This window comes from Balaenoptera physalus (genome assembly GCF_965194825.1).
Source record: "Balaenoptera physalus genome assembly, chromosome: 3".
NCBI classification, from domain to species: Eukaryota; Metazoa; Chordata; class Mammalia; order Artiodactyla; family Balaenopteridae; genus Balaenoptera; species Balaenoptera physalus.
The window spans coordinates 151,371,705-151,382,565 of record NC_138890.1 but is presented as its reverse complement, the minus strand read 5'-3'; the positions used below and the strand labels follow the sequence as shown (position 1 = coordinate 151,382,565).

General features: G+C 40.7%; 1 protein-coding gene across 9 annotated transcripts in view; it reads right to left on the bottom strand.

The window, feature by feature from the left end:
* Positions 1 to 2,995: 2,995 nt before the first annotated feature.
* DROSHA (drosha ribonuclease III) overlaps positions 2,996 to 10,861 on the bottom strand; it is a 121,526-nt gene continuing 113,660 nt past the window's right edge. For 8 of the 9 annotated variants that reach the window (XM_082453685.1, XM_082453679.1, XM_082453683.1 and 5 more), the window contains 5 exons: positions 10,550 to 10,632; positions 10,355 to 10,458; positions 8,063 to 8,155; positions 7,196 to 7,242; positions 2,996 to 4,056 (listed from right to left, as the gene is read on the bottom strand). In XM_082453685.1, the coding sequence (XP_082309811.1) occupies positions 3,926 to 4,056; positions 7,196 to 7,242; positions 8,063 to 8,155; positions 10,355 to 10,458; positions 10,550 to 10,632 (458 nt within the window). In that variant the 3' untranslated portion in view covers positions 2,996 to 3,925. The other variant, XM_082453686.1, reaches the window with a different exon arrangement.

The window sequence follows — 10,861 nt, the reverse complement described above, 5'->3', positions numbered from 1 at the left end:
ATTTATTTATGGCTGTGTTGGGTCTTCGTTTCTGTGCGAGGGCTTTCTCTAGTTGCGGCAAGTGGGGGCCACTCTTCGTCGTGGCGCGCAGGCCTCTCACTATCGCGGCCTCTTGTTGCGGAGCACAGGCTCCAGACGCGCAGGCTCAGTAGTTGTGGCTCACGGGCCTAGTTGCTCCGCGGCATGTGGGATCTTCCCGGACCAGGGCTCGAATCCGTGTCCCCTGCATTGGCAGGTAGATTCTCAACCACTGCGCCACCAGGGAAGCCTAGCCTGGTGTTCTTTCACCTCATTTCTCCTACCTTGGTGGTTCTCAACCAGAGGTGACTACTTTGTCGCCAGGGGACATTTGGCAACATCTGAAGACATTTTTAGATGTCATAACCGGGGGAAGGGATGCTACTGACATCTAGCGGGCAGAGGCTAGGAATGTGGTTAAACACCCTACAATGCATGGGACAGTCCCTCCTGCCCCCCAAAAAGAATTATCTGGCCCAAAATGTCACTAGCGCTGAGGCTGAGATACCTCGCCCTACTCCATGGCCTGTAGGTTCTACCTCCTATGTATCTTTCAAATATGTTCTTTCCTGGCAGCTCCATTCTCAATGCCTTGTTTCAGGCCTTCATCACATCTCTCATGGAATACAATAGGATCCTAAGTCATTTTCTTGCCACCCAATCCCGTTGCTTCCTTGGAAGGAAATGTCCGCATGGCGCAAGCTCTCTCTCATCTTCAAGGTTCGGTTAACTCCTCGTGTTAACTCCTCTGTGAAGGAGATAGTTAACTTCCCTGTCTGGCCTACTCTCGCCCTTCCCCTCCCAGTCTCAGAGGCCCTTTGTCGGTAGATGCACCATCACTTCATTGTCTCCCTGACTAGAACCTAAGTGACTTGTGAGAAGCAACCTTAACATTCAGCCTCCATGAATAACACAGCACAGTTGAACTGATGCAGGATGTATACCCTCACTGGTGCTTCTCATGATCAGACGTGGAAGGTGAGAAGACTGGGTTAGGCTGGGTCAGAGGCAAAGTGGGAACTGTAGTCACAGGGCCTGCTGAGTCGGTCTGTGGGGCTAGTTCCAGAGTGTGGCCACTGGCCTCATTACTGCTCAGCAGAGCCCCCGAAGCTAACCTGCCCTGATGTGTGTTTGATGTGTTTCACTGCAAGGGGTTTTCTACTGTGTTATGGACTTAACTTCTTCAGGCTTCAAGAGCCATCAATATGGAGAGAGAACCTGAAAAAGGCCAGAATACTACAGAGAGGAAAAGTGCAGGTACAATAAAAAGTCCTGAACCCATGCTGGCTTTGGCGTTACTTTGATGCACATGCAAGACTAGTGAAAGTGCTTGTTTAAAAAAAGTTCAAATATTTTCCCTTGCTTTTTGGCTTTTGCTCTAACATTTTCAAGGCTACTGATGAATTCAGGGTTCTTTCCCTCTTAGTCCTCCTCTGGGGGAGAGAACCAAGACAACCTTTTCTTACAGCCACCATCTTACATTTCTATGATTAACAAGTTAACAGACTCTAGAGAGGTCTTCTCTCTCGCTCCTCTCTATCGTGTGTGTGCGTGCACGCACGTGCATGCGTGTGTGTGTGTATGAATGTGACAGCATTGTCTAGGAGAGCAACAAATTACTTACAACCTACACATCTTTCATTAGATTAGTCAATAAATTATGGTATAACCTGGCATACAAAATACGCATTAATACGCAGCCATCAATGTATATGTGGATTCAACACTGAGAGATGATTTATTAGCTAATAAAAAAGAAAGGAGCGCTTCCCTGGTGGCACAGTGGTTCAGAATCTGCCTGCCAATGCAGGGGACATGGGTTCGAGCCCTGGTCCAGGAAGATCCCACATGCCACGGAGCAACTAAGCCCGTGCGCCACAACTACTGAGCCTGTGCTCTAGAGCCTGTGAGCCACAGCTACTGAAGCCCGTGCGCCTACAGCCCGTGCTCTGCAACGAGAAGCCACCGCAATGAGAAGCCTGCACACCGCAACAAAGAGTAGCCCCCGCTCACCGCAACTAGAGAAAGCCCATGTGCAGCAATGAAGATCCAATGCAGCCCAAAATAAATAAATGAAATAAATTAAAAAAAAAAGAAGGATATGGAAATCATATATAGAGTACCCGATCGTGAAGGTGCACTTGAGCGCACGTGCATACGTGTGTGTATACACAGAAGGTCTAACAGGGCTTCCCTGGTGGCGCAGTGGTTGGGAATCTGCCTGCCAATGTGGGGGACACGGGTTCGAGCCCTGGTCCAGGAGGATCCCACATGCCGCGGAGCAACTGGGCCCGTGAGCCACAACTACTGAGCCCACACACCACAACTACTGAAGCCCGCGCGCCTAGAGCCTGTGCTCCGCAACAAGAGAAGCCACCGCAATGAGAAGCCCGCGTGCAGCAACGAAGACCCAATGCAGCCATAAATAAATAAATAAATAAATTTAGAAAGGAAAAAAAAAAAAAAAAAAGAAGGTCTAACAATATAAAAATCTCTGGGTGATAGAATCATAGGTGATTTTTTTTTTCTGCTTATGCTTTCTACTTTCTCCACAATATTTCCAAAGTAACATTTGTTTCTTTCTCCTGCTAATAAAACTAACACATTCTCCAAATTTTCAACAAAACATATGTAACATTTAATAGTTATATAAAGAGAAACTCTCCAGATAACCTGAATGGCTCCCTCTCCTCCTTCCCTTCTTAACTCAAATGATACCCTTTTGGGGAGCTTCCCCAACCAACTGATTGAAAACTGCACCCATCTCACCTCCTACTTTACTGTGGCCATCATCTACATCACCCTGTGACCTCTGTTTTATGTCCTGTCGTTGTGTGTATTCCTTCATTAGCACACGAGCTCCCCCAAGGGCAGGGAATTTTATTTTGTTCACTGCTATAGCCTCAGAGACTAGAACAATGCCTGACGCATAGTATGCACTCACTCGACAGCTGTTAAAGTAATGAATAAAAACACATTTGTTTTAAAAAAGAAGTTTTGTCTTTATTAATAATAAACCAGTGGGGTTCAGTTTAAAATAACATTAAAAAGATGTTACGTCTTTTAATGCAACGTTAGCCCTTTATTACCGGGACCACTGTGAGCTGATGGAAGCTATGAACCCCCCTCTTCCTGCTCCCCGCCACCTCCCCAAATCCAATACAATTTCAAGATATTCTGAGACTTTCCTGAAGTCTGTTTATAAACTTCTAAAGGGTCCACTGACCCCAGGGTAAGAGCACCTGGCTTACAGCGTCCTCTGGCTTGGAATCACGATTTCTCCCCTATTCTAGTGACTCAAGAAATATGTGTGACTCAAGTTATCAGTTTTCCCCCACCGCACCCCACCATTAGCCAGTTAAGTGTTGCAGAGATACCTTCTACACAGGATTCACCAGTTAGCGAGGGTAAGCACAATGTCTGCAGCTGAGACCATGATAAACACCCAGATGAAAGCTGAAAAATCGAGTGAATAATCCAGAGATTTCAAACAGTACAGATGTTTACAGAGCACAGCCCAAATATCTGGTAAAGTGAATTTTTTGCTTGTCAGCTAAAAGTCTGGAGTCACAATCTCAGAAAGACAGAAAAATCAGGATCTATTCCACATAGAATATACGTTTCAAATTTTACTATTTAAAGAGCAAAATAATAGGGAATATGCACATTTACCCAAGTGAAGTTTTCCATTAAATAGAAGAGAAATCAAATACTTTGTAATAAAGACTATCCAGCTAAAAACTGAATATGAGATCCGTAAAACAACAAGAGTGATTTGACTGTGTTTTATTTCAGTGGGCACACTTTATTCATTCCTAATTGTCTCCAGGAAAACTAGGCTAGGTCTCAACCGGCAACAGTCACAGTTATTAAGCAAGTAAATACACCACCACTTTCGTGCTCTCTTTTATTTCTTTATGTCTTCAGTCTCATCTGGCTCTTTCTCCTGATGCTCTCTTTCCCACCTCATTTCTTTTAACTCTTGTCTGTATTTCCGTTCAATGAACCGCTTCTGATGGGCCATCTGGGGAAAGTTATCTGACACGAGGAGATATATTTTACACTTAATAAAGGAGAGCCACCAGTGCACAGAATGACGCAAACTAAACATACACACATATGAACAAACATGTATTCATAGGAAATCTATATAGTTGTATTTTGTAAGGCAAGAGAAAAAAAATTGTGTGCTTTCTTCTCTTATTCTTTTCTCATTCGGGAACCCAGTGGAAGTCTGGATCAGCACTCGATTCTGGATTTCAGTATCTGATGTGAACTCGAGCATAAAAGGCACCGAAACACGCAGGTATGTTAAAACATAGACATGTGGCTTCAGAATGTTTCCAGCTAGGTGTTTTAACACAGTTCTCCTAGCAACAAGTGATTTTCAGGGAGAGATTAAAGGCTATAGCAAAAGGGAGTTGTATAGTTTCACAAAGCTTAAACCAAAAACTTCAAACAAATAACGATATTATCACACCATTATTTACCAACAATTAAAGTTTCTGAAAAGAGTAAAAAGATCAGATGGACAAAAGGAGGCCACATCCTAAGTCATTATTTCTGATAATTCAATTTGTGAAGCTTATCATGAGAAGCTAAAAGCTATATGGGCAACAGCAACTCAAGTAGAGCACTTTCATTTGGTGAAAGGAAACATGTCACTCAATAGCACAGTTTAACCTACATTTAGTTTGATATCTGACCCCGCTCAAGAGTGTTGACACAGTGGAAATCTTGAATAAGATGTAAACATTTTACAATTCAGTTGTTATTTGTGGTATATAATGAGTGTAGCAATGGAGTGAGAAATCAAATATGGAACAAGAAAAAGTCACTTTACACACTTAGTCAACAAACACTTACACACTTCAGCAACAAATATCACAAAGGGATGCATGCACGAAGGAGAGCAACACAAGTTATCTGGTAACAGAGGAGAAGGACACCATTCTCCCCAACCGGGTACGGGTCTGTTAAACACAAGAGGTACTACTTCATATTTAAAAATAGGAAGAATCAGCATGGCATGTTTGGGGGAAAGTTTGATTTTGTTAAGGTTGAAGCATAATAAACGTGGACATAAATATATAGTATATTCCTAACCCCCCTTCCTTTCAGCACAGTGTCCCATTTTTCACCCCAGGTGGGAGGAGGGAAGGGGAGGGTGGTAGGAAAAGGATCTGAAAGGCAGGTGGTGAATCACCTAAGACCTAAGAGTCAGTGATTGACTTTAAACAAAAGAGGAGCATAATGGCATATTTTAGAAATAAAACAGCAATAAAATCCTATTCTCTAAATGATATTAATTTGATTCCTTATGTATTGTATAAAACACAAGTCTCAAGTATTAAGAGTACTTAATTCCACCACTCAGATCTAGCCATAGATAAGCTTTTAGAATATATCCTTATAATAAGCCCTTTTCCTATGAAGTTATACTCCACACACACACACAATGTAAATGTGCACATATATTATACAGGCACATGAACACTTAAAATCATTCCCCCAGCCATCCTTACATTGGGAGAGTATAGTTATAGGCACATTTTGATGGGTACACTTGGGTTGGTAAACTACTGCCCACAGGCCAAATACAGCCCTCTACCTGTTTTGGTAAATAAGATTTTATTGGAACACAGACACCAGCCATCTGCATACTACCCAAGCCTACGGGCTACAGTGGCAGAGGTGCATAATTGTGACAGAGTACTTACTACCTGGTCCTTTATAGAAAATGTTTGTCAATCTCTGGGATAATTTATTTAAACATTTCCCTACTTTCAAACATGCAGTTTGATTGGTTGATTTTTTTGGCTATTATAAACCAAGCTGTCACATTTATCATGGTAGGTGAACTTTAGCACATAGCTCCAATTATTTTCTTAGGTTTGACTCCTAGAAATGAAATCTCTAGATCAAAGCGTATGAACCTCTTTAAGGACCTGATACAGACAGCCAAACTGTTTTCCAGCAGTTTAAACAATTCCCTTCCACCAGTATGTATGTGGAGGCCAGTCTCAGAATCAGTCATCTCTCCAGTATGTTTTATGGTTGAAAGCAAACAAACCAAAAACTCAAAAGATCATCTTTAACAATCCTATAGCTGGAAAATGGAGTCTCATTTTTATTTCAGTATGTGATTATACACATATAAAAAAGCTCCACAACAGAGTCAACAAAACTCTTAGTGAAGATTCCACGGACACGGGACCCTGGTAACACCAGCTTCTGCCCCCAGGCCTCCTCCCCCTGCCCCCACCCACAAGCTATCATCTGCCGATTACCACTTGGCTCCCGGCCCTCCTGCCTTTCCTGGAATCTCTCCCAGGCTCTGCATCCGGGGCCTCTTTACCTTTAGCTTCCCGCACTTTGCTCTCGCCCACACTGAGCTGGCATTTGAAGCATGAGGGAACTGCACTGCCAGGTTTTACCCACAGGTTCTGCTGAGCGGCACAATATACCTCAGAAGAAAACTTCCTTGCACTTAAGCCTTCAATTTACAAAAGACTCTGCAGTTCCCTATAGGGTCAATTACATAATTGAAGTTTCTTCAACCCAGCCATCCCACTCTTGGGAATCCAACCCTTAGAACTAAAAGCAGAAATACAGAGACTTTTATTATCAACAATGATAAAAAGACAGAAACAGTGTCCACCAAAAACTTTAAAAGCTGAATAAAATACGGCATGAAATATTATGCAGCCCTTAAGAAAGAATGAATTGGAGCCACTATGGCCTGCAGGGCTGCCCGTGATGTATTATTTAGCAAGAAAAGAAAGATGCAGAGAAGTACGTAAATATCCTGTTTTAATAAAACAATGGTCAAAAACTAAAAAGAAAAAAACCATCACAGGTCTAAGATTTTAGAAGTATAGAGAAATATGTAGAATGAAATATACTATGTCACTCACATGGGTCACCTGTGCTGAGAGTGGGACTCTACAAAACAGGAAAATGAAAATCGAAAATCATTTGGGAATACTTTTCTTTTTTTTAATTATAAGCCCGTTTTATACATATCTTACATTCTACTACACTCTGTCTGGAGAATAATTATGAAGAAAAGATCACATTTTATCAGTACTTACCATTTTTCTACTTCCCCATTTTCTTTCCATAAAAGACTCATTACATTATGAACATATAATTATAGAAAAAGAGATAGGCTTACATTTTTCAAGTGCATCCATTGCTGCTCCCATTTCTGCTTGCTGAATACTATTAAATAAAATAAAGACAAGGTACATTTTAAAGATTTTTTTTTTCAAAAACACAAAGCATGGCTCCAAATTATTCAGGCTGATTTTCATGTTTGGTTCATAAAGTTTTATCTGATTACTTCTACTGTCACACACTGAATTGAACAGATAGGAATACACACAAGGGCATGCAGAGATGTCATTTATTTGCACAAAGCCTGTTAAGTTATTCATTCCACACCTTCAACACTGCAATAAAATGCCTTCCATCTATATTAGGTCTGAAGTATTTCTTACTTAAATTTGAACATCTTCAGTGTAAAGTTTAAGAGGCAAAGAGTAAAAAAATACACGTGTAGACAGACTTCAAATCATTTCTCAGTTTAAGATATAAATTGGAAGGTTCAAAGAAAGGTGATAACATACGAAATTCTTTTCACCTGAAGATGTGAGCATTTTCTACAAAGCTCAAGTAAGTAGTAATAAGAGATCAAGTGTCTAATGGCCGTGTCATGCGTGACATGTTTTATGAAATGCTTGCAGCAGTGTTGGGTAACTTAAACTGGACAGACCTTACCTGTGCACCAGGTAATGTGCTTTCCTCAGGGTAGCCAAAGCCCTTTACGCAATGGCATTCCCACTGCTCAAGGCCGATTCTCAAGTTTGGGGCTGAGCTTGGTGGGGACGTTAAGCCTTGGGATTCACTTTGCTATTACCCTCGAATACTCTATACTCTGAGTTTAAAAAGACAGGCTGCAGAGTTTGGAAATACCAAGCAGGCACCTGCCAGACACACAGGATGTTCATGTGAAGAAATTTAAAGTATCTTCTTCTCATACCTTGGGCCTTTCCCACAGCCGATTCTTTCTCCCTTGAAGTAGACAGCCACGGTATATGTCCTAGCATGGGATGGCCCCACTGTCTGCAGAGTCCTGGAAGGAAAAGGAAAAACATTAATTACGTGAAGTGTTACTTAATTGTTATTGCTAATATATAACTCCAAGAAAAACCATGTGACTTATTGCTTAGAGAGAGGAAGGTAAAATTAACAGGAAAATTAAAGGAGTAAGGTTTTGATTTGCTAACGTGACAAATATAGACAGCTTTGAAGTAGGAAATTTAAAAAATTCTACAGTGGATTTTTATATATACATATTTTTCCCAAAGCATTATAAACAGTATCTGAAGGCGAACGAAGGGTAAAATATTTTTTAACAATTTCAAAGTGTCATTCCAAGTATCATAAAATTAACAAACTTTTGTCAGTGAAAAGTTAGCCATTTCAGTCTGTTCATTGTTTTTCAGTGCTAATCACGTGAAAAATCATAAATATTTGGGTAATACACCTCAAGCCAGAGCTGAATGGCTTCACATCCTTTATGGATTCTTTCTAATGTCTGGTATCTTATCTAAAAGATCAGAAAATATATTTAATTTCGGAAACATCAGAGATCATTTCAAAGGTATGCTATGATGTGGAGTACACAACACAATTGCCAAAAAACAAAACTCCAGGTACTCTGGATTTTAATGACAAGGTGCAGATTTCAAATGTGGTAAAACTGATAACTTCATGGAAAAGGGAAATTAAATGCAGCCAACAAAGATAATGGAATGAACACAGTAATCTTGAAAAAACTGTGTAAAACAACCCCGTCATCTTGATAAAAAAGAACAAGCTCCCTGCGTACTTTCATTTGGGGGATATATGAGAAGGCAGCAGTCATCTTTGTGTGTATATACTCACTAGCATGAAAGTACACGGATGGCTTCTTAAAGGTAGTGCTTATTATAGTAATCATGCTGGTGCTATGAGAAGTTTATCATCCTCATTTTATTTATTGAACTTTAATTATCACTTTGATGAGGAAATACTTTGAGCCTTTCATGTAATACAGTTTGGATGTTCATTATGCTTATTAGACACATGTTAAAGTGCTATTTCTAAACATTTGGTTTTTTTCCCAATAAACAAAGGAATCACTGTTCAGCAGTGACAGCTTCTTGGGACAATTTATAGCAGCCTGCTGTGGGGTGACTCAACCTTCTCTTGGCCTCAGTTTTTCTTTTAGTGAAAAAGCCTATAACGTGTTGTGACTATTAAATAAAAACATAAAAAAGGATTTAAATTCCCGGCTGCCACTCTGGTGTTTTCCCTTGAGTACTGTGAAGTTTGAGAAAGTCCACAGGAAGGGGCTTTTATTCCATATGAAACACTCACACAAATGTGTGTACTTGCACCCATGTGTGTACAGAGACGGGGGTAACCCAGTACTAAAACTAGATACTTAAACATCCTTAAAAACACATATCCTTGGGAGGCAACCCACTTATTTTGATAATCCCTCCCTTTTATAATTCCTCTTGGAAACCACCTTCTAAGACCACCTTCTGAGACCACCCTCTGAAACCACCTTCTGAGTGTCTCATAATTACTCTACTTCAGAGTCAAACCTCCTGTTTTCATCAAAACTGGTGTTACATGTGTAGTGACCTGCGTTTCCTTTGAATGACTTTTGGCTACTACTCAAAGGATAAAGATGTGTCACTAAAGATATTCAAATGTACATGGCAGCTTTTAGTACACATTCTGAAAAGAAAAGTTCCAAATATTTGAATAACACAGCAGCGGCAAAGAACTGCCCTGCTTCTTTCAGTGACTGCCTATCAGGCAGTCGGGACAGAGGCCAGCAGGGCTTCAAAGAGAGTGGAGAGAGACACCCAAGTACTGTTACAAACAAACAAGCACACACCATCTAATCTCGATATGTAGGCAGCAGGGGTTACAAGAAATAAGAAGACAACTATAAGAATGTACATAAAACAATTTAACCTAAATTTTTCTGATCTTGATCAGAAAAATTATCTGAGCAGGTCTTTCTCCCAGGGAGCATTTCCCCAAGCATTTTAGAGATGGGAGAAAGCACAGATAATCGAATGTGACCCACTTACTTAGAGCTCAAAGACTGAGAGGCCCAAAGAGTTTGAGTGTTGGGCCCAGTCAGCGTCAAGACGTCTCCATGCAGGACTCTTGTGGCCATTACCCCACAGTGATTAGTTTTTCCTCCAGGCACATGGAGCTTTACTCTAAGTTTCCCGGATCCAACAGCCTGGGGGCAGCAGGTACTCACTTGTACAGAGGAATGTCTGGCTCTTTTCCTTCTGTCCTAAGTGTCAAGCAACACTGCTGAAGCTGGGATTTGGGGTCATTCCAATCCTGATTCAAAATGAACTCCTGCAACAAGTCCCCAAAAAGTATTTAGTAAAGGGTTCTAAAATCACCAAGCATAGACCATACAACCAATTTAAATTTTATAGGAGCTTACTTTTAATCGTGGAAAGAAACAAACATTCATGAAAGTATGAACATATTCCAAATCCTTATCAATGTACAGAGCTGCAATAAATGCTGAAAAAGAGAATACGTAAAAGTAAGCCACAATGCATTGACATTTACTAGAAAGAGTACGATTCCTAGACTTTTAAGAAACGTTAACTTCCAAGCCCTCTTTATTTTTTAGCATTACCGTTTCATCTTTCTTCAAACAAGGACTACTCTTTATCACTAATGTTAGAAGCAGCAATAGAGATGTGTGATTAAGATGCAAAACCACAAAGACCAAATTACGTTTGACTAA